The 26,286-nt window shown below is 31.5% G+C and overlaps 1 protein-coding gene across 6 annotated transcripts in view; it reads right to left on the bottom strand.

Annotated features, from left to right (window-relative positions):
• Positions 1-26,286, bottom strand: part of mxt (Eukaryotic translation initiation factor mextil) — a 152,318-nt gene that overhangs the window by 65,935 nt on the left and 60,097 nt on the right. For all 6 annotated transcript variants that reach the window (XM_085822095.1, XM_085822098.1, XM_085822100.1 and 3 more), the window contains 6 exons: positions 25,079-25,139; positions 8,261-8,315; positions 7,067-7,279; positions 6,914-6,970; positions 6,400-6,458; positions 3,182-3,347 (listed from right to left, as the gene is read on the bottom strand). In XM_085822095.1, coding sequence (XP_085678221.1) covers positions 3,182-3,347; positions 6,400-6,458; positions 6,914-6,970; positions 7,067-7,279; positions 8,261-8,315; positions 25,079-25,139 — 611 coding nt within the window. The remainder of the gene's footprint in view (positions 1-3,181; positions 3,348-6,399; positions 6,459-6,913; positions 6,971-7,066; positions 7,280-8,260; positions 8,316-25,078; positions 25,140-26,286) is intronic.

Below are 26,286 nucleotides of genomic sequence, written 5' to 3'. Positions count from 1 at the left end.
ATAAGCAGAAATTCGGCATTACCACAATGATTGCTCCTCAATTCAAAATAAACTGCCACCATTATATTCTTGTACATTGTTCTCTTGCTGTATTGAAGCTCTCCAGTATTTAATTCCGACGGTGAATTACAAAACCCCGAAGAAAATATTTCTGAAAATAAGATGGAGTCTGAAGTTATTGAGCCGTTAACTAACTTGTTTAAATTTGGCAGCTAGCGAAAGACGCAAGCCTCCAGCTCAGATGTTTGTTTATATATAATCATCCAGTAAATAATGTACATGGAATGTCAATCGGTCAAACAGCAGTTCAGTCTAAACTTTTCAGCAATTTATGATTGCATTAAACCTTTCGAGGGTTCTTCTGATAATTTAATAAAATCTTTTTTAAATGGCCTAGAAGAATTATTTCAAATGAATAGAATTGTGAACAATAATCACAAATTTATATTTACAAACTATTTATCACGCTTGCTAAAACATTTGTAATGTCAATGTAGCCAAATCCCGAGTGTACCGTATACTAGGATTACATCAAGCAATTTTGAATGCACAAAAACATAAAAACATAACAAACAGTTCATCAGAATTTTGTTAGGTAATGAATTTCTTATTTTTGTTCACAGTTTCTTTAATTTTGATGCCAATATTTATTAGTAATTTATCAAAACCATTAACTTTGTCATTTTCCATGAAAAGAGTTAATATTTCTTAATCCTTTTCCATTAATTTTTTCTGTTCTGCTTTTCCTAACAGTCAGTGAGTTTTCCGTCAGATATATTGGACAGCCATTAAATATGCATGGATAAGGAACGTCTTTTAACATTGGACATTTTCTCGGAATTCTTAAAATCGCCCCATTTTTATTGGTGAATACATCTTCACGCACAAACATATCTTTGCAAAAATTGTATTTTTTGCTCTGTATGCAGTAAAATGTTTCATATTATGTCAGCATATTAATTCAAACAAATTCGTCCTTACTTCAGAAATAATAAATAAAGTCATATTTCAGCAGTGAAATAATTGCTAACGTGATTTGCATTGATTTCAGAAACATGTTTTTTTAAAATATATAAAATGTAACTTAACTTACTTTATAAAATAGTTTCATTTTTAAATATGAATTATTTTAACATTTCAAACAATAATTTAGTACGTATTTTTAGCACTAATTAAATTTAATAATTCAAGTATTTATATTAAATTTATATTTCATTAGATGAATTTACCTTAGATTAATATATTTAGATGAAATAAAGTAATGAAATATTGCAAAATAAATCTTAATACGGACTTCAGATTCTTGAAAGGACAGATTTAGTCTCTTTTCATTCTAAAAATAATGCTGATGAACTAAAAAAAAATGCTGAAATGACCATGTCTAAAAGCGGTCATATCATGACATTTTAGCGACGTCGACAAATTGGGAAGATGCAACGCCAAATATTTTGCGTCTTCGCAACGTTGTAAAGATGTCGTAAAAGTTACCACGGCAACTTTGCAACCTCTCTGACCAGTTTGCAACGTCTTTGCTATGCTATGTGTTACTTGGGTGGTGAATTAAGCAGAGAGACGAATGAATATTTTATTGCAAGAGTTGCAAACAGAAATGCAGCTCAGAATTTTGCAGGAACTAGCAAAACTTTAGCAGGATTATACCTAGGTATCAAAGAAAAAATGTAATGATTTTAGTGAGTCCATCTGGTGTAATTTTCTAAAATTATTTAGCATTTCTAATTAGATATCCCATGATTTAAATTAATTTTTATTTAAATCAATCAAATTAAAAAGTTGAAAAATATTAAAAAACGCATTGAATCCTTTGTAAGGAAGGAAAGCTTTAATTTATTCTAAAGTACTTAGAAACACATAAAAAAATAATGTTAATAAATAACAAATGCTATTGTGTGGGTAAACTTAGTAATGCAATAACTTAATCGCGACCCAAACGGGATAGTAGCTAGTGACTCTATCGCACAGAAAGGCCCAGGTTCGAATCCCAGAAAATACATGGGTATTGTAAACAAATGTATAGTGTCTTTGCGGCATGGGGGCACTTTATATATATGGCGAGCTGAAAGTCTTTTCACGTGAATTGGTGGGAAGGGAAGAGAGGTGATAAGACTCTCGAACCCACCCAATGGGGTGCACTTCCTCAAAACTGGGTAAAACTGTATTTATCACCTATATAGTGCCCAAGGCTCTTGCCAATGACAGGTATAATCCTGTACTCCTTGCCATGAAGTACTTCATGGGCTTGTTCTCATGTCAGAAAAATGAGATTAGTTACAAAAACAATGCAATTAAATTATTAATAAAAATTTTTTACTAATTAAATATTTGGTTGAATCTTCATCTAAAATTTTATATAAATCAACAGTAAACTAAGATAATTCAGATCAAATAAATGTAATAAAAATGACACTGAAGATCACTAGGTGTAGTGGAATGAAATCTGTGCAATTCAAATTTCAATAATAAAACTTAAACTGCAGGAATTTTATGTACACAAATTAATTTTATTACTGAAAAACATTTACTTTCATTAGTAAATGTTAAAAATTAAAAATCAAGGGATCAGATGATCTATCAGGAGAGCTGGCAGCTTTGCTAAAATGTGCTCATGGTCCACATTTGCTTCTATATACAGAAACACACTAAATTTTCACAAAGCTTTATAAGTCTCACAGAAATTTGGCCCCATTTCCATTTTATCTTTTTCCCTATATCTTATAGACTTAAAAATTAATTCTGAAATTTCCTAAAACTAACAAGAATAAACAATGAAAATTAACAGATGTAGCATTTGAAAATGATGCTGATATAAGTTAATACTTAATGATGATAACAACAAGCTGATATTAGACTGAAAACATGAAGACATTACTGGATAACTATATTCCCAGATAGTCCTATGTTAAGATAATAATTATTAATAAATAAATATTTTGCATCAAATTGTATTTTCAGTGATCACTTGGAATATGATTTACATTTGATTAATGTGATAAAACAGTGGTTTTAAAAATGATGGATGTGGGAATAACTAATGCTATTTATTTTGAACTTCATTTAGGAGCAAAAATGATAGATTAAAGTTTTACTGCATTTAACTTACACTTATGACATTTCAGTTACTTTATTATTAATAAAAATGCAAAGAGATTTGTTAAAAACCTACAGCTTTATCTTTTTCAAGCCCAATATTTACATCATCCTTTCCAACATCATCATCAGAAGAGCTAAATGGAGAAATGGATTCTCGTTTTGAGCTGTCATTCATTCTGGAGGAAGAAAGGGACTCCAACATATTTTTTTTCAATGAAGGCTGCCTTTGTAATTCAAACCTAAATGCAGACATAAATTACAATGTGTTACATATAGAATATACACAATTTTATCTAGCATAATTTATTGCTTATTTGATTAAATGTTAAATAAAATATTTGAATTTTTAGGAATGTCAAAATTTAATATACCATACTTTTATTTCCTATGATACACACATAAAACTTAAGAGCATTTCTAGGAAACCATTTGAAAAAGACAAACTGATGCCTTTTGTTCTTTACAGTTGGTTTATAAATTACAAATGCAAATGTCTATTTTTAAATTTAATTTCTGAATTAATTATAAATATTGGGTTGACCCGAAAGTAATTTTATATGATGTAATTTTTAAGACTAGTCAGTTAGGCTCAAAATTTTTCCCTATTCTCTCCTATATTTAGGAGATACTGTTTTGACAGATTACCATTTGTTCCATTCTATAGGCCAGTTTCTGAACTAGACATGTTTTGAAAATAGGGGCTAAATCAAAACAGATCATAATGAGCATTTGATTTCAAGATAGCAGACTATTATTGATCACGATAGTGACTGTGTAATTTATTAAGACGTAAAATATTTTTGTTACATTATTTTCTGTTCCCTATTCCAAAACAATACTTTCTGGACAACTTAATACAGTTTTGCTTGCAGTGTGAAAATTTTCCAAAATACTAGCAGTATTTCTTTTCTCAAATACACTTAAAAGTAAATGTGGACACAGATATCAGGCTAATTAACTATCAATCAAATTTTAATTTATTTCTTATCAGATACAAATTATAACACTAAATATGAAATACAGGAGAAATTAAACTAATTAGTAATCTCATTAAACAAATGACTTGTTTAACAAAATTATTAATGCTAAGCTGCTCCTAAGCTTGTTTAACTCTCTAAGCAGCACAGTTGCTTTTATCCAATCATGAGATTTGTTGGCACTTAATATGGCTTACCTTACATAAGATGTCTTTTTTCACTATTTTATTAATGACTTAAATAAGGAAACAATGGATAAAACTTTTATCCATTAATTAATAGCTAACAGATGCAATGATACAAAAATAAAAAAAGTAATACAAGATCTGGCTAATAAATGCTGCTCAAATGTAGCTTTTCATGAGCACACCTAAAAAGCTGTGCAACTCAGAAGGTTAACAATAAAGGATTCCTAATATTTTTTTTTTAACTTTCTTAAAAAACTGAAATAGGAGGAAAATAAATATAACCCCATCGTGCATTTTCATACAAAGAAGAGTTTATAGTAATGTGTCTGATGGTTTATCTATTTTTGCCAGCATAAAACTTTCATTTTTATGTGATTTATAAGACTGAAAGTTTACTTCTTAAATGAATAGTTACTCAAATATTAATAATTAAAAAAAAACTGAGAACCAAATTTAAAGTATCATACCCAGCTCTAGCTTAAACATTATTTTTATTTCCCCTTTTTGATACAGAGATTACACACCAATTGAATTTACAAGCTTCAACCACACGTTATCAGAAGATAATATAGTTAAGATTTATAATACGAGGGCTATCCAGAAAGTAGATTACGTTTTGGAATAAAAAAATAAACAAAGTATAGGAAACAAATTTTATTATATACAGATGAAAGCCACACTCAAATACTACTTTTCTACATAGTCACCATACAAATTAAGGCATTTATCGTAGCGATGTACGAGCTTGGAAATTCCTTCGTCGAAAAATTCGGCCGCCTGCGCCTTCAACCACTTCGTTACCTCTTCTTGCCTTCCATCTTGCACAAAACTTGTGGTAACCAAGCTTTTCGCTGATGATTTCGTGCAACAAACTTCGCGAAATTTGTGGAAAACTCAAAGAAAGTTCCGTTATTGTGAAATTTCGATTTTCACGGACTTTAGCATCGACTTTTTCGAGAAGTTCGGCGGTCACTATGCTGGGTCTCCCACTTCGATCTTCGTCGTGAACATTGGTTCGGCCATTTTGAAATCTTATGACCCACTGACGCACTCCACCTTCAGTGATAATGTTGTCCCCATACACTTCACGAAGCTGCCGATAGATTTCTATCGGTTTACAGTTTTTTGCAGTCAGAAACCTTATTACTGAGCGCACCTCGCAGCTCGCGGGATTTTCAATTAACGCAGACATTTCAAACCGTCACAGTATCTGAACGGAGCACAGCACGAACCTCTCACTAGCACGGCTAGATGCAGACTGAGCTGCGCAACGCTCTGACCCCAAGATGGCCGCGCTAGCCCCGCCCCTAGCGGACACAGACGGAAACGTAATCTACTTCCTGGATGGCCCTCGTAAATGTTTCTGCAGATAAGAACATTTTTATTTTCCTACAAGTATCATTTAGTTCATATGATATTTGAAGATTTTTTTATTTCTTGTAATGTAATATAAAATTTTCAAATAAGCTTCTAAATAAGGTCTTTAAAATTAAAATGTCGATTAATACTGCTTTAGTTTAAGGCATAATATGACTAAACATTCATCCTTATTGATATATCAACTGATGTAATAGCTCAGTTTAAAATCCATTAAACAAGACACAGATATGGAAGCTATAAGAATAATTACAATCTTAACATGTTGTTAGATGATTACATCCAGATTTGCAATTATATTTAAACATGAAAGCCAAACAATCCCTAAAGACAACATTTTTTTCATTTAATTTTGATTAAAAATTACATTGATGGTGCAAAATATAAATTGCAAAAATTTTTCTTTTACTTACACAAACAGATGCTTTTTTTTTTTTTTTTTTTAATAGTTAACAACCACATATATGTTACAAATATAACCAACAATTTTTTCACACTTTAAATCATTATGTACATCTTAAATAATTACAAGGTACTAATTGAAATTTTTTTAAATTAAAATGTATTGCAACTATATTCTTATTTATGCAGATATTAAGTTTAAACTGCAGATATGTTTTTTCCAGTTTAATTTAAAGTATAGAACAGAATTTAAATAAACTAAATTTTTATAAACCCAGAACAAAATATTATCTTTATAAATTTAATCTCAAATAAAGGCTGTTAAATGTGTCTAAAATGTACTATACCTTTGCATACTATTCTCGGAAGGGCTCTGGATACTCATAGATGACAAGCTTTCATATTGCTAATTTACAAACAAAAACAATTCATTCATATATTAATAAACTAGTCTAGAAATAAAATCCTGCAAAGAGATTTTAATATAAACCTTAAAATGAGTTTATAAGGATATAACATTCTGACTTCTTTTCAGATTTTAAAGTACCCTTTGCTTGATTCTGCAATTTATGTCACATGTTCAATACAAAATGGTATCAAAAGTATTATGTTAATAACACAGAACAAGAGTCACTGAATTGATAAAACACGATATCAATGCTGAATTGATAACACAAGATTGTTGACAGAGGCTCAAAACACAAAACTTTATTTTATGGATTTACACTGATACAAATAATTTTTACAATAAAATATACACAAACATGGCAGCTAATCAATATACATAAATATAGCAGCTAATCAATCAGATCATTAGAACAATATACTGATAACAGTGTTCATTTAAAAGTCCTTTCATACCTTTTCTTGTAGCTTCGTTTGCCCAGCAAAATATTCTGTCAGAACTAATTTTGCAGTCTAAAAAGGGGGGGGGGGGAAGAGATCAGTTTAATATATGCATAACTACATATGGCTCAAATAATAATAATAAAATTAAATATATAAAAAATTTACTTTTAGCAATTCAGATTTATTTCCAGACAATTTTATGACATCATGTCCGATGTGAACAGGAATACAATATTCTTTCATTGATGCATCACTCATGCTATAACTGTGAACTAATTGTTTCTTTACAAATGACTGATTATCAAGATGGCTAAATGAAGAACCAAATTCTGTGTGTTCTTTAGCATCCACACCTAATTCTGATGTATCAGCATTTTCCTACAGGGGATATGCAAATTAAAAGAATGATATACAATGAAAATCAAATATATTTACCTAATTTAAGAAATAGACATTAATATGAAAAAGGTGTGACAAATATTAGTACTTCCTTGTTAAAAAGCAGCTGTCACATTTAGTCACTCAAACTAACACACTTAATCACTTTTAAAAGGAAATAGCAAAATATTTTTCTATCTTAAAGTTAAAAGATATTGTTAAAAAAATTTTATTAATGGAGACTTAATGAAAGCTTCCTGAACTTGAGTCATTTTCAATTAAAATTAAATCTTGAGATATACTTTAATAAATTATAATTAAGGAAAGAGAGGAAAAACCAGTTTTATGTCAGCCAGTATTAACTAACCATTCAAAGTTTCTTTAATTCCCATCTCTCTAAATTTTAAAAGTTTCGCCACCCCTAAATTTCACTGCTTCTTTAAATGGTAAAACTTTTGTCATTGGTGCTACTGCACCTCTTGCAGTGGGCTCTATCACTTGCCTCGAACATGGATCAGTATTACAAAAGATATATCACAGCATTTTAATGTATATTACTTTGGCCTGATAGCCATTTTTACTCTTGACATGCCTTTAATAATTACTAGCATTGCTCATTCATTCAATACAAAGTATGATTGCACTATTGAGACATTCTGAAACTATTTTTGGCTATTTTTTATTATGCCACAGCAATTTGTAACCTAGTTATTAACTTTTCTTATTACTAATATTTTTTATTTTGAAAGTGTTTTCCTCAAAAGAAGAGATTTTAAAAACACATTATTTTAGTGATTAAATATATATGGCATAATATGAAGATAAAGGCTGCGTATTTTATGGTGAAAATGTTAATATCTCAACATGTCAGTGCTTTTTACTCTCCTGAAAACTTAAGTAACTGATAATGTTATAAACAAGCAATAGCATAAGCAATATTATTTCCTTAACATCTGTTATTAAAACTAGCAAAGTACTTACTCTGATAGGAGATGCATTTCTTCGTATTGTATCTTCCACAAGAAGCTTTGCATGGCTAAGAAAAAATAGTAAACAAAGCATTACTGCCATTCTTATTTAGCACATTAATTACACTCATTTAAAATTGTTTCAGAAACTGAAAGGTGTTGCAAATTATTTGATACAGCAATAATGTGCACTAATACCAAGTATTGCAGAACACTAGAAAATGTAATAAAGAAATCAATCTCTTATGCTTCATACATGACTAGTCACTTAATATCTGAAACCACCACATAATGTTGGCTTTAAACTTTTTCTCATATGTATCCCCTATATGCATTGTCTTAGTTATTCAACAGGATGAAAATTCAAAGAGCAGAACAACAGAATTTAAAAACAAATACATACTTTCATTTCATATTCTAACTCAAGATTCGAAACATCTGAATAGTTTACTTCCATTTCATATCTTACATATTTACGTTACTCCTGGTTATATTTCATCTCTCATGTCTACATTACTACTACTACTTTTTTAATGATCATGACACCATCTCGTGGTAAAACGCAGATATTGCTAACAAAAGTTTCTTATCCCTTATTTTCTTAAATGCATCTTAGACACGTGCCCAGGTATGAAGTTTGTTAAAATAAAGTACAATATTTTATGAAAGAAAGTGTCAGTGAACAGAGTCTGGGGGAGGGAGGAGACACACTCATCTGGAGTGAAAATTCCAATTAAGTTAAAATATTTCTTATGCTTTAATTAAAAACAAAGTTCCACATTTTTTGTGTAACTAAATTGATGTAAATTTTTTCTTCCCATGATAAAGTAATTCAAGACATTTTAAAGTAAAGAGAAATAAAAGCAACTTATTTTTGTGACTGTTCTGTCTTAAAATTAAACTGGTAGCCATTTTTAAAAAAATGTTTATTAAGCGTCCCTTGGTATTTCCTTAATAAAGACTTTATGCACATTTTTTGTGCTATACTGGCTCAATACTAGACTTTTCTCAATCAACTTTTTTGTTTTATTTTATTCCCTTTTTTTATTATTAAATTTCTATTGATCATTATGTTTTTCTTTCACTTTTTGTTGGTTTTATCCCTGATATATGTTGTGCCTCTCTGACATTTATAACATAATTTTGCACTAGTTCACAAGCGATTTCTCCGCAACTGCTCGATAGAAAAATCACAATTTTTTGTGTGTAGGAGGAGAGTCATGTGAAAACTCAATAGACTGGATATGACACCTAATATCAATGATTTACTCTTAAATATTCCACACCCAAAATTGTGAGATCTGCTAAAGGGGGGCAGAGAATTATAATAGATGAAAAATTTTTGTGCAATTTGCATTCAAAGCAAAACTGGTGACACTTGACATTGAAGAAATATGGGGGAGGGGACAGAAAAGAATCCTTAGCTTGTGAAAATATGAAACTTTGGTTTTTAACTAATTAATGTAAAATGGATATATTATGAGTATAATTTTTAAAATAGCAGAATCTTCTTATTTTTTCTAGACATTGTTTCATCAAGAGCAAACCACCATTCTGGTATTATGCTTTGCACCACCCATGACTTTTTATTCTGATGCCGATGGAGCAATAAAACTTCATGTGATTCATGTGTTTGAAGCAGGTGTTTTTTGGCCTTTCGAGTTAGAAATGGTTACTCAAACTGCCCTTCCACATCACAACAAAGTAGCACAGTGAGACATTCCTTGGAGGTTTCTACCATCGCAGAACTTTTTTTCTTTCTTTATAGCACAGAGCTTTATTAGGTAAAATTCTATAAAATAATCCAGTTTCACCTGCACTGTAGATGTTTTTAGCCTCATATCCTTCAAAAATTCAATTTAGCTTTTCTATAAACATGTACTATATGTACATGTATCTACTGATTTTTCTCCAACACAAATAGTCTTAAAAGTAATGGTATGTCTTTGCTTAAATTTATCTAACCAACCATTTGATGCTCTGAAGTTCTGTAGTCTCAGACTTTCTAAAATTTCTTTTGGCTCTTTTTACAGTGATACTCTGCTTACAGAAATAGTTTACTCTTACAGAGCAAAACCAATTCAACACTACTGTATCAATTTCACATGCTTCAGTTTTTGTCACTTTTAAAGTCTCAGAATGTTTATTTAAATTAGTAACCCATAATATTTTTATTTCATCTCTATCCTTTAGCACAAGACTTATTTGGCTTTTACTTATTCCAAATTTCCTACGTCTCTCAAACTAAGCTTTTCAATTTCTGCTACATGAATTACACCAACCTTTTGTTTTAATGTTAATCTTAACTTTTCTGAAGCCCTGCTACATAATACATGTAAAAAAAACACACACAGACACATGCCCGCAAGTACAAAACTACACTTCTGTTGCTCTCTAAGAATAACTAAGAATAATAGGAATTTTCACTCTATCCACATTTTGAGATCCTTGTGCCTAATCAGGTGGCCCGGTCGCATATAAGCATTCTGTACCATGCCACGCGCATAGAGAAAAATCCGTGCTTGTGACTGGACATACTTTTCGATGATATCATTTTCACTTAGCGAATGATGTTTAGGCAGGGTTCTTATGTTTTTTTTTCCGTTGAATGACACACATAAGTGATACGGAAATGGAAAAATTATCGTTTCTTTTCTTTGAAACAAAAACATTTAGCTGCAGTGTTCTGCCCATGGCCTCCTGTTTCATAGAATAATAAAGTTATAAAATCTTTCAAAGATGCTGTTAATATCAGAAGCAATCTTAAGTGCTTAGATTTTATAAATAGCTGATTTCATAAATTTAGTGCAAAAACCAAAACATGACAATCTCAGTTCAACTGCAAAGGCAATTGTGTGTTAGTAAGTATGTTATTATTATTGCAATTTTGTTGCATTCTGTTCCTTTCACATTGCAGAAAATATTTCCTTTGCAAATATGATGTTATTTCCCTGTTAATGTTCATGTCTTTTCCATTTCTAATACAGTCAAAAGTCTTTAATCTGGACTCGTCGGGACTTCAGCGATTCCGGATTATCGATTTTTCCAGATTATAGATCATCAGTTTAAATCTGGTAAGATGGCATGCAGAAATTATAAAATTAAAAATATGAATCCGTAATTTATGAAATAAAGAGCCATTATTTTAAAGGGTATCAAAATTTACAAAAAAAAAAAAAAAAAAAAAAAAAAGATTAATATTTATTTGTTTACTTTATTAAACATTTCTTTCAACGCGCGCATGCGTATAGCATACATTACGCATAGTCGAAATTAGAAAATTGCAACCAGAAAACTATTTGACATGTACTCGTGATATTTATACTGATGAGGAATTTGATTTAAATCATATCAAAGACGGAATACATAGAGATGAAATGCTACATTTAGTTAGGAATTATAAGCTGAATAAAATAAAAACATCTGCCCTGAAGATAAGGATAGTGCTGACAGATCAACTTCCAGTTCATTGTGCACCACGACGTTCCCCTCCCCCCGCAGTGCAGCATGAAATTGATAAACAGATTTCGGAATGGTTAGAGAAACAAAAAATATGCCTTTATCCATTTTTTGCTGCAATTTTACTTTTTATTTGATGGACATCGAAACATACTTTCGCTTTGTAGATCCTTTACATATTAGTAAATATATATCGGAAATTCTATTTGACATAATCGAAAGTTCAAGCTTACTTTTATAAAATTGCTCTAACAGCCTGCCAAAAATAATAAGTCGGATTGATTCGAAGATTAAGGAACAACGCAATCTGCAACATTAACTGAAATAGATAATTAGATAATTTTAGCTTATACCATCCGTTATACATTAAACGCACGTATTATGCGCACATGCATATGCACAGTCGTAAAGGTCTTACGTGCATGCATAAACGCCTATGCGCATGCGTCAACGTGACACATGCACAGAAAGTTTGTAGCTTTGAGGTCCGGATTATGGGTGTCCGAATTAACGACTTTTGACTGTATTCTCTTGCCTTAAATGAAAGAAACAAGTGCATTCATTACTGTCGCTGAATTTAATACATGTGTATAAGAAAAGAAACTTCCTTGTCTGACAAACACTATTTTTATGCAAAGGTATAAAACATGTTACACATTAAAAAATGGGCAATATCCATAAAATAATATTATTCAATTTAAAATATGTATCTCTATTTCTCTGTTCCAAATCTACTATATTAGTCTAACTTCAAAAATAAATTTTACTTTTTCAGACTGTTTATAAATATTGCGAATTTGCTGTGTACTGTGTTAGCTCCCAACATTGTTTTTGCTATTTCCGAAAACTGATCAGTCTCATGCTTTCGGAAATTGCATCTGCAGAGAACATGAAATAAGAGATATAGTGCAGATATAGTGAACATGAAATAATGAATTAATAATCACAACACCTTAAATATGAAGGATTTTAAATTAAGAATACATTCATTAAAAATATCTGCAATTAATACACATTTATGGAGCTAGCATATGAAGAAATAATACTTCTCCTTAGGAAAAAAAAATTGCTACATTTTTTATATTAAGTTCATCACACTACAGTGTTGTAAGAAGTGTAATCTAATAGCAACAAAAATATAACGCACGTAATATTCTTTTGCTATCAAAATGTAAACAAATAGTATGAAGGTGTACTCTCGAGCCCAAGCAAAGTAATCAAAGTTACTAAGCGTAGCAGAAACAATGTCATTGGAAGCCAAATCCAATCACGACGAGCCATGTGCGTGGCATGGTACAGAATGCTTATATGCGGCCTGGTCTTCTTCCTACTGAGAACTGCAGCAAGAATAATTGGATTTTGAATTCTAAGAATGTGAAATAGCCTTTTGATTGCACCCAAACAACTTGATTTTTCCCAACATATTGTTCTGCTTTTCTCTACTGAAAAGCAATTTTCAAATGAGAGGGATTAACATTTCATTTTATTAGTCCCTTGTCACAAAACTTATTTTAAGTGAGCATAAAGTTGCCTTGAAACCTCAAAGGATTACTAACAAAGAGTATTTTTATTTTTATTTATTTCTCTACCTCTATCTTATTTTTTAAACTTTTTTCAGTATTCCTCAATAACAGGTAAATACACTATTGCCCTGTTCAAAGGGACCAGGACTAACAGAACTGTCTCTTATTTGAAGATGTCCCTTATAGGAGGTACTATTGTATATGTTTGAGATTAATATTCAAGGATTATAAACTTGTTACAACATTTTGCTAATACTTTGTATAATTTTCTTCATAAATTGAAATCTTCAGACTTATGTTTTAATACATAAGCATATTTTAAAATCTCAATATATGAAAAAAAGGTGGGGCCAGTAAAGTTGCATTTATGATTCTTGAAATAAACAAAGAATAAACAAAATGTTTTCAATATAATAATAGTAACCTCCTTAAAATTTGATACATATACAAAATAACAACTGTGGTGGCAGTGGATTTTCTGGCATAAAACCTTAAAGGTTATATGTGCTGAACACACGCCGGATATTGCCAAATTAGGTACAAAAACAAGTTATAGAACAACACACATTTAAAGCAACAAATTTATCAAAAGAAGTGATAAAATGATGAATGCTGAATGAATATAACTGCATAAAACTCAAGTAATGATTTCAGATCCAAAACAAGACTAAAATAAAAAAAATCAACAAATGTGGTACATTAAAATACATAGTATTAAAGTATCAAGAAACAACTTCAAAACAAAATCAAAAAGACCCATCCCTTTCAGAAACTGAAACAAACAGACCTCTTTCCCACTTATACATGCTGGTAGCCTACCAAAATTCCACTTTAGGTTTGACTTTTCTTAACTCATTATTTAGCTAAACCATAAATCTGATCTGATTCTAGCTCAGGGTTTCTTAAAGTTTTTCCAGTCATGACCCCTTTTTATCACTGAGATTCTTTTGTGATCCCCAGCACACCATTATATTTATGAAAATTTTGTGGGACTCCATAAGCATTGCACAAATCCGACACACACGTGTGTGAAACTGCCAATTTTTTCACTTGTTACTGTAATATACTATTACAGTTTTATGTCCTTAACTTTAATTTCAAATTTTAAGGCATGGAACAATATGAAAATTTTAAATTAGTAACAGATGAAATGACAGCATCACGTGCAAAGCAAGTAAAATGAACGTTTCTATTATAAAAAGAATGCATCAAAACGTTTCCCTTTTTTCTTTGTCTGTATTATCTTATCTTTGATACATTGTGTAAAAATATTTGGTAATTGTAAAATTATTATAATAAGAAATATCAAAACTGCTAAATTTTTTGGCGACCCCCTGCTGTACGTCCCGTGACCCTAAGAAACGCTGATTTAGCTGAACCATAAACAGTTCTAATCAAGATTGGTGCATACAAGTGCTCTATAAATCTGAAGTAAAGAGCAATGGTCCACACACCAGGAGGTGTTCACCAGAACTTTCAAATGATTAACCCCTTCAAGCCGGGTAACAAAAACGCGCGCTTATCGCGGAGGCCGGCAGTGTCTTCCGCGAGCGTCTCTCCAAGGCCGGGGGCTTTTTTGCTACTAAGCCTAAATCCATGAAATTTTCGAAGTATCAATGCATTGTTTAATAATGCTCTATAGAGTATTTAAACGGCTTATGCTTTATACATATTTTTATATATATACTTTAATTACCTTATTTCTTGTTTAAATGCATATTTTACACATTTTATTTTAATTACTCACCATTTTATGACTTTTAACATTATACATCTGTAAACTAAATATATTACTTAAAATTCTCTTTTCATATGAAAAATTTTAAAACAGGGATCTACACACAGTCCTACATTACATTCCTTGAACTCGTAATAACTCATTTGCCGTTTTAGAGGATTTTTCCGGGAATGTGAACAAACGAAGCATCGTCGTCTCATTTTCTTATCAGTCTCTTCTGAACAAAGTTTTGGAAAATGTCTTTCAGTTAATCTTTCAGAATCAATATCAGAATATCAGAATCAATATCTGAAATATTTTGCATCATTTCTGCTATTTCATGCTCTGTTAAACATTTTCGACTCTTCGACATTGCAACGGTAAAAACAAAGAATTCACGTCTAACAAGATCTAATTATTTTCTAAAAACTGAACTGCAAACCGAAATACCCAACGCTTTAGAGCAAATAAAACTTCTCTACTTACAGTAAACAACTACAACGTGCGAATAAAGTGCGATTTAAAGAGACGTCATAAATCACGCCATTCGGAAACATTTATTTTCCCGTTTGTTTATATAATCAAAAACACGTGTATGTGAGTCATGCTTCTCTCATTTCGAGTAGAAGGTCTAATTTACATGTATCTGAAACCATATGGACATACAGTGCCATCTTGTGGCAGAAATTATAGTTTGAAAAGCGTTCCAAAGTATTGGCACAAATACGTGACAGTCGGTAGAGAATGGAACAATCCTCTGGCATGCCTGCGTGTCGGCCGGTAAATAAGTGTGTTCGTTGCTGGCACGTATAACGAAGGGGTTAAGTGTTTTGAAACACTTCTTCCTCAGCTACAGGATGTATGAAAGGAAGGTCAATTTTACGTCAAACATCACTCTAAAAACTTTAGTATCACTGGAATCAGTCATCCTTCAAGCTCAGGATAAATGTTATGCTTGTAAAAGTGTATGTACATGGTCTTCTATTTTGAAAATACATGTACATGGTTTTCTGGCCATTTCTTGATCATATCAAGAGCGATCTGCAGACATCTTTCCACCTATCTCATATCTGCACCTTGACAGCTTATCTGGAGATCATCAACATATACAAATCCTAAAATGGTTGTAGAAAATTCTTTTAGAACAAAGTAATGCTTAGTACACAGCCTTGAGGCACACCCTCTTCTTGAGAGACTACATCTGATACAATAAAGCCAATCTTTACTTCAAAAGTCCTAGCCTTCAAGAAATTTTAAGTTACCATGATCAAACATAGAGATCACATAAAATACTGCATCCCCATGCTTTGTCGTAGGCCTTTTCTATTTCAAAAAACACACAGACTAGAAAGCCTTCTTCTGACAAAAGCTTTATGGATGGAGGCTTCTGAAAGGAGAATACCAATAATTGCTCAAGCTTTATGGAAACTCATCTGATATGGGAAATTATGCTGTTCTTTTCTAAATAACACACTAAGTGGCACTTGATCATTTTTTCAAATAGCTTGCAAACATAGGTCATAAGAGATATGGACCTTCAATTGGAGGAATCCTTCTGATCTTTCCCTGGCTTAGGTACAGGAATGATAACAGCTTTCTTCCACGTACTGGGAAAGTTATATACTCCTTCTGCATGCAGGTATATAGAACACGAATAATCAATGATTAACACGAGTTGCTTCAACATTTCGTATCTGATGCCATCTAAACCTGGGGTAGACCTACACATTTGTAGGCTCTCCTTACTCAAATAAGATACATTCACAGTATATTGTATGGCTCAGAGTTGGTACACATTGCTTGGCAGAAAGAAATGAAGAGGAAATGACTCCAACCACTGGAAATGGCTACAAATGTTTTACCAAGGGTAATTTGCTATTTCTTCCAATGTACCGATTCCTCAACCATTTTTTCTAGGATGGAAAGCAAAATGGTCTAATGAGAGACGGTCTCTGTTTATTCCACATGTTTTACTTGTTCATTGGTTGTCTAGCATGTTATTCCAGACACCACAGGACACCCAGGAATCTCCTCACTCTATTGTACTTTTCTTATGTTTGCTTTGGCCTTTTAGAGAGCTATAAAGTTTGACAAAGTAGAATATACAGTATAAAGTCCATAATCTGGACTCATCGGGACTTCGGCGATTCTGGATTATAGATCATCAATTTAAATCTGGTACGATGGCATGCAGAAATTATCCAATTAAAAATATGAAACTGTAATTTATGAAATAAAGAGCAATTACGATCTAAAGGGTACCAAAATTTACAAAAAAAGCTCAATATTTGTTTACTTTATTAAACATTTTTTTCAATGTAAGTTGTTTAAGTTGCTTCGTTTTTTTGCTAATACTTTATCTTTAACCCGTTCAGTACTGGCGTGTCATATGTGCATCAGCAGCGAACATTACCTCACGGTCGGGTGTGTCATATTTGAATTGCCGTTTAATTCACTCTACCAGGCGGGCGTAAACAAATGCACATGCTCTCGCTGCACTGAGGTACTTTTTATTTTTATGATATAGTGGGATAGACGTTCTATCATTAGAGATATTTTTTATTACTCTTGTATTTTCCCCTTTTTTATTACTCTTAGATTTTTCATGCTTTGAGATGAATATTTTGAATCGCCAGCGAAACATATCTTTTTTAATGGCAAACGAAAGCAGTGTCTAAACATAGAATATACACAATCGCTAATTCATTAGTGTTGAGTAATGTAATGGCTCTTACTGCGTCATTTTATGTACCATGTACACCATGTGCACAAATGAACACGTTCTCAATGCTCTGGAATACTTTTAATTTAATTAATTAGTTTTTCTTATTTTCATTTTATTTTTTTATCGGTTATAGCGGAGTAGATGTTCTATCACTAGAGACTTTTATTACTCTTTGAGTTTTCCGGCATTGAGATGAATATTTTGCATCGCTTAGCGAAAGGTGTTTTTTTTTTTTTTTTTTTTTTTTTTTTAAATGGCAAAATGAAAGCACTATCTGACCATAGAACATATACAAATGCTAAATGAGTCAAATTTGCTGAGTAAAATAGCAGCAGATATTATATTCCTGTGACTAATGCAACGTTGGACTTTGCGTACACCCATGTTTTAAAGAATATCATACACTGTCTCATTTTGAAACATTGCTTACTTTTCGTTGTTTGGTCATTGAATTTTTATGAAAGACAGTTTTAATATTTTTTTAATTTTAATTGTGTGTTGTGTTAAATTAAATCTGTGATTGTTTGGATATTTTTCCATATATATTTATTTGTGAGATAAGGGGGAAATTATATTATTCTAGAATGATTATTTTATAAAATTTTTAAGAAAAATATAATAATAAAGGCTTAAAATTAATTCTGACAACTACCTGAATGTTCTTCTCGTAATGTACCCAAAATTGGATGACAAATTCAGGGTTCATAGCCACATTTTAGTTAAAAAAATAAGCACCTATAAGCACTTTTCAAGCACATTTTAAGGAAAAAATAAGCACCTGTCTAATTACATTATACACAACTGCATAACCTTTAAAGAAAAATTAGACTTGTAATTTAAAATATGAGTTATGCAATATTTATTAAGAGAATGAGCATTACCTCAACAATGGAAAACAATTAACTTTTCTTTTAAATTTTAAATGACAGTTCAATTTACAGAATTAGTTTACAATGAGAGAAAAAAAACTATGCAATAATAAACTATATTACAAAATTTTATGATGATATTTCAGTTGAAAATATAGAAAATAAATAATAATAAGCCATTTTAATTGTATTCGTTTGGCACCTAATAATAAATACAATTTATTTTTCCACTCATATTAATATTTAAATAATTTAACTTAAATCAAAATTCTGAACATTTTCTAAATTTTCATTGCATAACAGTTTTTTCTTAACATATATCCCAAGCAAAGTAATTTAAGTAATAAAGAGGCACATTTCTGAAATCAGAAGACAGGAAATTGTTTCATTCAGTCATCCTTTAACAGTAAAAGCTTAACTAACCCGCATACTCGAAATTCCCGAATATTCCAGATAGTAACTCGAAAAAGAGGAGTGGGGGAGATTGTAGCTGTTCTTTAGATTTAAATTTAAGCTAAATAAATTATTTTGACATTTCGATATGTGCATCATATAAAAACCAATGGAACTGAGAAATATTCGGCTTAGAAAGCACAGTAAAACTCTTTTAAGTGTGCATAAACAAATCTCAGACTGAACATCAAAATTAATTATCAATGCAAAATACCGCAAACGTTATTGCACAATACGTGCGGCGTAATTCTTCCATATGGGATATTACGCAATCGGAATCAACACCTGCCGGTATTCGGAGAAAAAAGAACTAAATAAAGGAAAAGAAAGAGACTTACTAATCTGGGGTGTTTCTGATTCTAATTTTCAACAGACTGTATTAAATTTCCGGAATAGAATCAATCTTCGCTTGGGTTGGGTAGACCGCAAAAACTTTTAGTCCTATTCAATCCAGATTGGACAGTGACCAAAAAATGTCCGCTGCTTCAATATCAGAAATTTTGCGGAGAAACTCACAACCTCTGTACTGTATAATGCGTTGGCAAAGAAAATGAAATTATTTTGACTATTCGATTACTTTCCTTTTATTTAAGCCATTCCGAATATTATTCCTTAGAAAGCTAATCTGTGTAAAAACACACCCATTTTTGGAAGTTTATCTATACATCAGCAGTTACTGCAACTATACTATTATAAATATTCATACATATACTCATAATATAAGCATAACGATCATAATAAACACGAATATGAACTGACCACGAGGAATGAGAATGCAAATTATTAAAATCTTGATAGAAATTCAAACGTGTGTAGTATTTGGGTGGGAGAAAAAGAATACCGAATGTACCGGAATTTTCTACGTTTTCGCAATTCTTTGGCCAATAGAACGACGTGCACCTGTCTGTACTCTCGCGCGCACCATAGGTTATGTTAATGCAGAGGAAGGGGAGGAAAGCAATTTTCGGGAGTATGATTCACCATCTGACGTTGCATATAAGAAAGAAAAGTTGTTTATTTAGTTTCAGCTTTGGTACGGGGAAAAAATGCGCTTTCATTAAAAACAAAGGATTAAAAAAAAAAAAAAAAAAGCACTAAAAGCAAAAAATAAGCACTAAAAACAAAAAAAATAAGGGCTTTAAAGAAAAAGTAAGCACCTATAAGGGCCTTTATATTTTATTTTCAAATATAAGGACTTATAAGCACTTGTAAGGACCGCTACGAACCCTGCAAATTTCATTTATACGAATTTTTTTCAAAGTTAGGCTTAGCAGAGTAAATTGCCCGTCCCCACAGGACGATGCATTCGGTTAACGTGCCGTCCCAAGGGAACGCTTCAGCAACAGAGGAGCCTATCGCGAACAGGTTAATTCTATAAACAGACATGATTTCTTGTTCAGTTACAAAGTTCCACCGTTCAAGTCCTGTAATTGTTGTGTCGAGAATACCGACTAACTTGTCAATTGAAATTTTTTCACTCTGTCAATAACCTCTCTGTCACTTTCTTCACTATCGGAAGCGGTATTTTCTGGATCTAGAACCATACTACAAATTTTGCCGTCCGTTAATTGCTTGATGATTGGGGCATTGTCATTGCAATGAAAAGCTTCTGTTATATTATCTTCATTTATTACCACTTCTCTACATTTCTTTACAAAAATCCAATAACTGGAAAATTTCTAAAAAATGGTTCTAGCTTGCGATGTCTGAAAACCTTCAAATTCGTGGCTATCATCTTCATCGTCCTCACCATGAAATATGGTAGCTGGCCATAAATCATGCCAATCATTTTTTAATGTATCTGGAGACACATCCATGCACGATCTTGCAATGCTCCACACAGCATATTTTATGCTAAAAAATTTCAAAAAGTCTTGAATAGTCTTGCCATTGTTCAAGAAATTTAACATAGATTTTAAAAATGCTACTTCATATTTGCCTTTCAGCACGTGTACTATTCCCATATCCATAGGCTGAATGATAGATGTACGATTTGGAGGGAAGAATAATACGGATACATTATATTTCAGTTTCAGAAAAGACCAGTTTTATCAGCATTGTAAATTTGTTCTGGAGATAATCGTTCACTACTAATGAGTTCAATGAATTCATCTACAAATTGTTCAGCAGCTTCAGTATCAGCTGAAGCTTTTTCACCTGAAAATTTTAATTGTCTTATACCATGGCGATTTTTAAATTTGGTTAACCAAGCTGTCGAATATGCGCACTCAGTGTTTAAGTTCATTTCTTCATGTTTTCTTCATGAAATATTTTGGCTTGAGCCGTTAGCATTGGACCTGTCAATGACACGCCCTCGCTGTGACGCTGTGTGACCCATTCAATCATCACTTTGTCATGATCGTCACTTTCAGCATAACGAAAAATTTTTCTGTTATTCATTGCAAGTGGGGTGTCGGAATTCACAAAAAATTCAAAAAGTTCCTTTTCCTTTTTGCTTATGTCATATACAGTTGACTTTCCTATATCATACTCCTCGCATAATTTTGAGACAGATGTGCCTTTATCCATTTTTTGCAGCAATTCCACTTTTTGTTTGATGGACATCGAAACATGCTTTCGCTTTGTAGATCCTTTGGCAGCTCCAGAATTGGAAACTCTTTTTGACATAATCAAAAGTTCAAGCTCAATTTTTATAAAATTGCTCTAACAGTCTGCAAATGATAAGGCGGATCCAATTAGATTAAGGAACAATGCAATCTGCAACATTAACTGAAATGCCTTAGAATCAGTAAAGATAATTTTAGTCTAGCTTATACTGTTTGTTATACATTAAACATGAATGCATAAAGCATACAAAAAAAGGTTTGTAGGTTTGAGGTCCGGATTATAGATCATTCCGGATAATGGACGTCCAGATTACGACCTTTGTACTGTACTTGAAAGTATCCTCAAGCTTTTCTCTGCCGTCTCAAGAATTTTTTGGCATTTGTGGTTTCATCGTGGTTTTGAATAGTTTGGATGCCTTGATAATGTCAAAGGTATAGAGACTGTAGCTGCTTGGACGATAATATCAGTAACAGCTTTCACTGCATCATCAACTGGCACATCGTTCACAATTTCTTCTGTATGCTTTTAAGAGAGCAGAAGTTCCCAGTCTGCCTTATTCAATATAAAATGTCAGAGTCTTAAGACCAGATTCATTCCTTCTCTTGGGAAAGATACAAGTATGGGAAAATTATCATTACTGTAAGTATCATCTCCAAGTTTAAATCTAAAAAGGCAACACAGATGGTGAGCAGGTGGCAAGATTAAAAAAACCATGGAATGCAATTGTATGCTTGTGGAAGTATGTATGCATCTGCCCATTATTGAGGAGATAATGGCAATAATCTTCGATCATTTGCTCAATTTGTCTACCTTGAGAATTTTTATCACCACTTCCCCAAAGCAGACTATGTCCATTAAATTCCCCGATAATAACAAAGGGCTCTGACAGCAGTTCTATCAACAGTTTTTAGTCAATTTTAGGGACTGCACTTTCGTCTCAGCTTTCTATTCAAGACACAAATGAAAAAATGCTGTGATACCCCTTACAAATGACACACAAAGGCATAAGGTTGCAATTATCAGTGCTATGGTCCTCCACAGAACAGTGTGCACACTTGGGTTTACCTCAACAGGACATTTTTGAATAGCCATTTGGAATACTTTACAAATATCTCCCAACTTATTTCACCTGAACTGCAAATGTTTATTATATATTTATACTGATTTTGTAATTTAATAAAAATAATTTTCTACAACTTCTGAGTAATTTATGACTGTCCTTTGAAACTTTTGCAATGCATTACTTTGCTGTTTAAGTGAAAGATAAATAACAAGTCTTTTCGAACACTTAGCAAAGAACTTTCTTGCATTCTACTTCACAAGTTTTCAAATTTTTAATACAAAATTCAGTTTTATTGTTTCCCAAAGAATTTGAATTTTGATACAACCAATTATACAAAATATATTTGCTTATCAAGTTATCACACATTTATACAAGAAGACAAGCTCTTCATTTCTGTAACAAAACAGTAAATTCTTCTAATAAATCACAATATTTGACTGTTGTAAAATCAATTGAAATTTTGCATTTCTTAACCATATATTTAATATTTGCATTCTATAAAACATATTAATCAAAGTCAGCATTAACACATAAAGATAACAGAATGATGCTACAAAACAGTTTCTTGAAAAATCTTCCTGTAACTAACAGAATAAATATTAATTATTTGAATTATTTTCATAACACATTCCCCCAATGCACCCACAAAAAATTCAAAAACTAAATAAAAAAATGAAGAATAAAAACTATAAGTAGCCCACTTTCAGTTTTCTTATTTTTGAAAGCCTCCTATTCAGTTTATCCAATACACATGACAGGATGATTTAAAATTCTTGGGACAAATCTCAAGCTGGCAGGTAACAATACAATAAATACCTTTTGTATAGGAAGGTACAGACACAAGCAACATGCTGAGGCACAAATACAAAATATAATACATGAAATAAAACAAACTGTTCATCCAGACAGGGATAACTCATCTTGAATCCTGTGGGAAATAAATCTGACATAAGTACAAAAGTCACATAGAGTGTTAAACAAAGATTGATTACATCAGTTCCATTTTCAGATAACTTAAACTGTGAAAATGAAAGATGGCACTGAACTCTACCAGTAGTTTTAACAGTACAGTGCACTACAGATTGCACTTGTAATGCGTAGAAATCTCAAACCAACATGATACCTAATGTCACAATTCATATATATATGCTCCAAAAATGATTATTTGCAAATCTGTGTGCTGGTATTTTAACAATTTCCTACTGGTTCATATCTACTATCAACTGGCTCAAAGGCAGATGCTATCATACATTTTTTGGGGGAGTAAAGATTTTACCCGAGTTGTTTCAAGATGTTTTCACTGGCATTTATAACTGACTGCAACTTCAACATGATGAGGTACCAGCCAATTTCAATATTAATGTCTGCTATTACCTGGATAGCATTTTTGGGATACGATGGGGAATGATGCTGTTCCCAGCTGTAGAGGAACAATCTGCTGGCCACCTACAATCACCTGATTTATCAAGCCTTGATTACTTTGTATAGGAGCATCTGAAGGTCCTCCATACAGTTGATGTTGTTAAGGACCTTGTAACTCAAATATCTGCTGTGGCTGCATGTGGGTGGCAAGAAATACATGACATCTTTATAATCATATGTCAATCACTCCACTAATGCTGCTGCTAAGCATAAATTACTATTGGTGGATATAATTCTGAGTAATTACTGTAAACAACGCTGTAAAGAACCATTAGTATTGATGCTGTACATAAACAATTTATGTTTCTTTTTATGTCTAATTGCTTATATTTGTTCCTTTGCACCTATACAATCCTACAAAAACAAAACAAACAAACGAAAAAAAAAAATGTTAATCATAGTATGCACTACCACTCTTCAAATTTCATCCCATAAGCTCTGAATCATCCTGTATATAAATTTTGAAAACGAGAGGTATGGTGGTATATGTCTTCAAATTAAATTACAAAATATGATCTTCACATCATGGCACACTAATAAAAATATTTATGTAATATTCATATATGCAAGAATGAAAGATGATACGAGTGCAATACTTCAGATGGAGTTTTTAATTTGTTTCATGGAAGAATATATATATATATATCAAATGAACACATAACTTTGTTTGTTTACTTTCATTTAAACTATTTTAAGACTTATAGCAACGACGCTCAGAGTTAGCAAATGAAAGAAGACATATGATGAAAATAACTCTTTATCTGTCAAATTTTTAGCATGTTTTTTAAAACATTAACATATATAAAGAAATTAAATTCCATATCAATTATTTTATAAACAATTACACACACACACACACACACATATATATATATATAGGGAGAAAAGAGCACAGGTATCTTTTACTGCATTTTACCTTATAAAACAGACAGCTTAAAACCAGAATATGCAGATTTAGAGAAGTAAAAACATTACTATAATTCAATCCAACATAAACTGCATTTTCATTTGCTTCAACTAGTATTTACTAACCCAATAGCTTCTTCATGAGGACCAGTGATCTGTACAAGCCTATCACGAGCTCCAGGATTCACTATTTTAAAAATATTAGCACAAAATTATTACAAATGACTTTCAACTGATTTTTGTTTAATTAAAATCATTTTATACCTTGAATATTAATTTGAATATATGCATAAAATATATGTTATTCAATTCTTTTGAAAAAATTATGCAATTCCCTTCTTTTATAAATATTCAGCACCTGTAAAAAATATGATAAATTTTATGCAAGGTTTTCAATAAATTAAATATTAATTTTTTTATGAAATATTTTAAATAAGTATTAAGCTACTGGAAATAATTTTTAAGAATATTTAGTCAGCTAAATGCCTGTACTGCAGTTATACTATCACTTTTGTTATAGCACAGGACCATGTCTAAAGAAAACGGGAATTAATAATGTATGACAATTATTGATTAGTAATACAGGAAAGAACTGGAACTTGGAAGAATTAAACCTGTCATCACATGTTTAGATAAGTTAAGACATAACTACACACACACACACACACAAAAAAAAAAAAAAAAAAAAAAAAAAAAAAACAGACATTTATTAACATTTATTGAAGTTTCCAGGGTAAGATAAGACATAGATTAATAGCATATAAACATGGAATATTTTCTGCATCATAAAATAGTAAATAAAAAACATTAAAATTAACTTTATTAATGAATTTACAGTATTTTAAATACAAAGTAATGTCTTCTGCAAATAAACAATCTATCTGGGAAAGAACACCTTTTAATCGTTTTTGCTTGATGAATTATCATTTTTGTAGAGACAAAGTCCCACTTTTCTGTGGTCTAAAATCCAAGTATTCGGCTCTGCCTCAAGCTTAGGCCATTGTGAAATTTGTAGGTTATGTTTACTGTGAGTAGCTTTTTTTTCTTAGATCCTTTTCCTGATTCCACCAAATTCTTATCATTTTTTTAGTTGGGGGTGACCCAAAATGCCTCTATGCAGCTCTGTTTCCATTTTCTTTAGTATACGCAATCACACATAGCTTGTATGCTATATTATAGCAATTCTGAAGTTGTTTTTGAGTCATAACTTGCCAATAAATTTAAGAAATTTGAACAGTAGAAATTTCACATACTTTAATGTCACTCACAAAAACTAGAAAGTTTAAAGGAACCAAGTAGTGATCATGGATGACAGCGCATGTGCATTCATTTAA

The sequence above is a fragment of the Stegodyphus dumicola genome, chromosome 8 (assembly GCF_044657685.1).
Source record: "Stegodyphus dumicola isolate Sdum_Otavi_A_Nest chromosome 8, ASM4465768v1".
Classification (NCBI taxonomy): domain Eukaryota; kingdom Metazoa; phylum Arthropoda; class Arachnida; order Araneae; family Eresidae; genus Stegodyphus; species Stegodyphus dumicola.
Note: the sequence above shows the minus strand (reverse complement) of the source record. Positions and strands in the feature narration are given on the sequence as shown.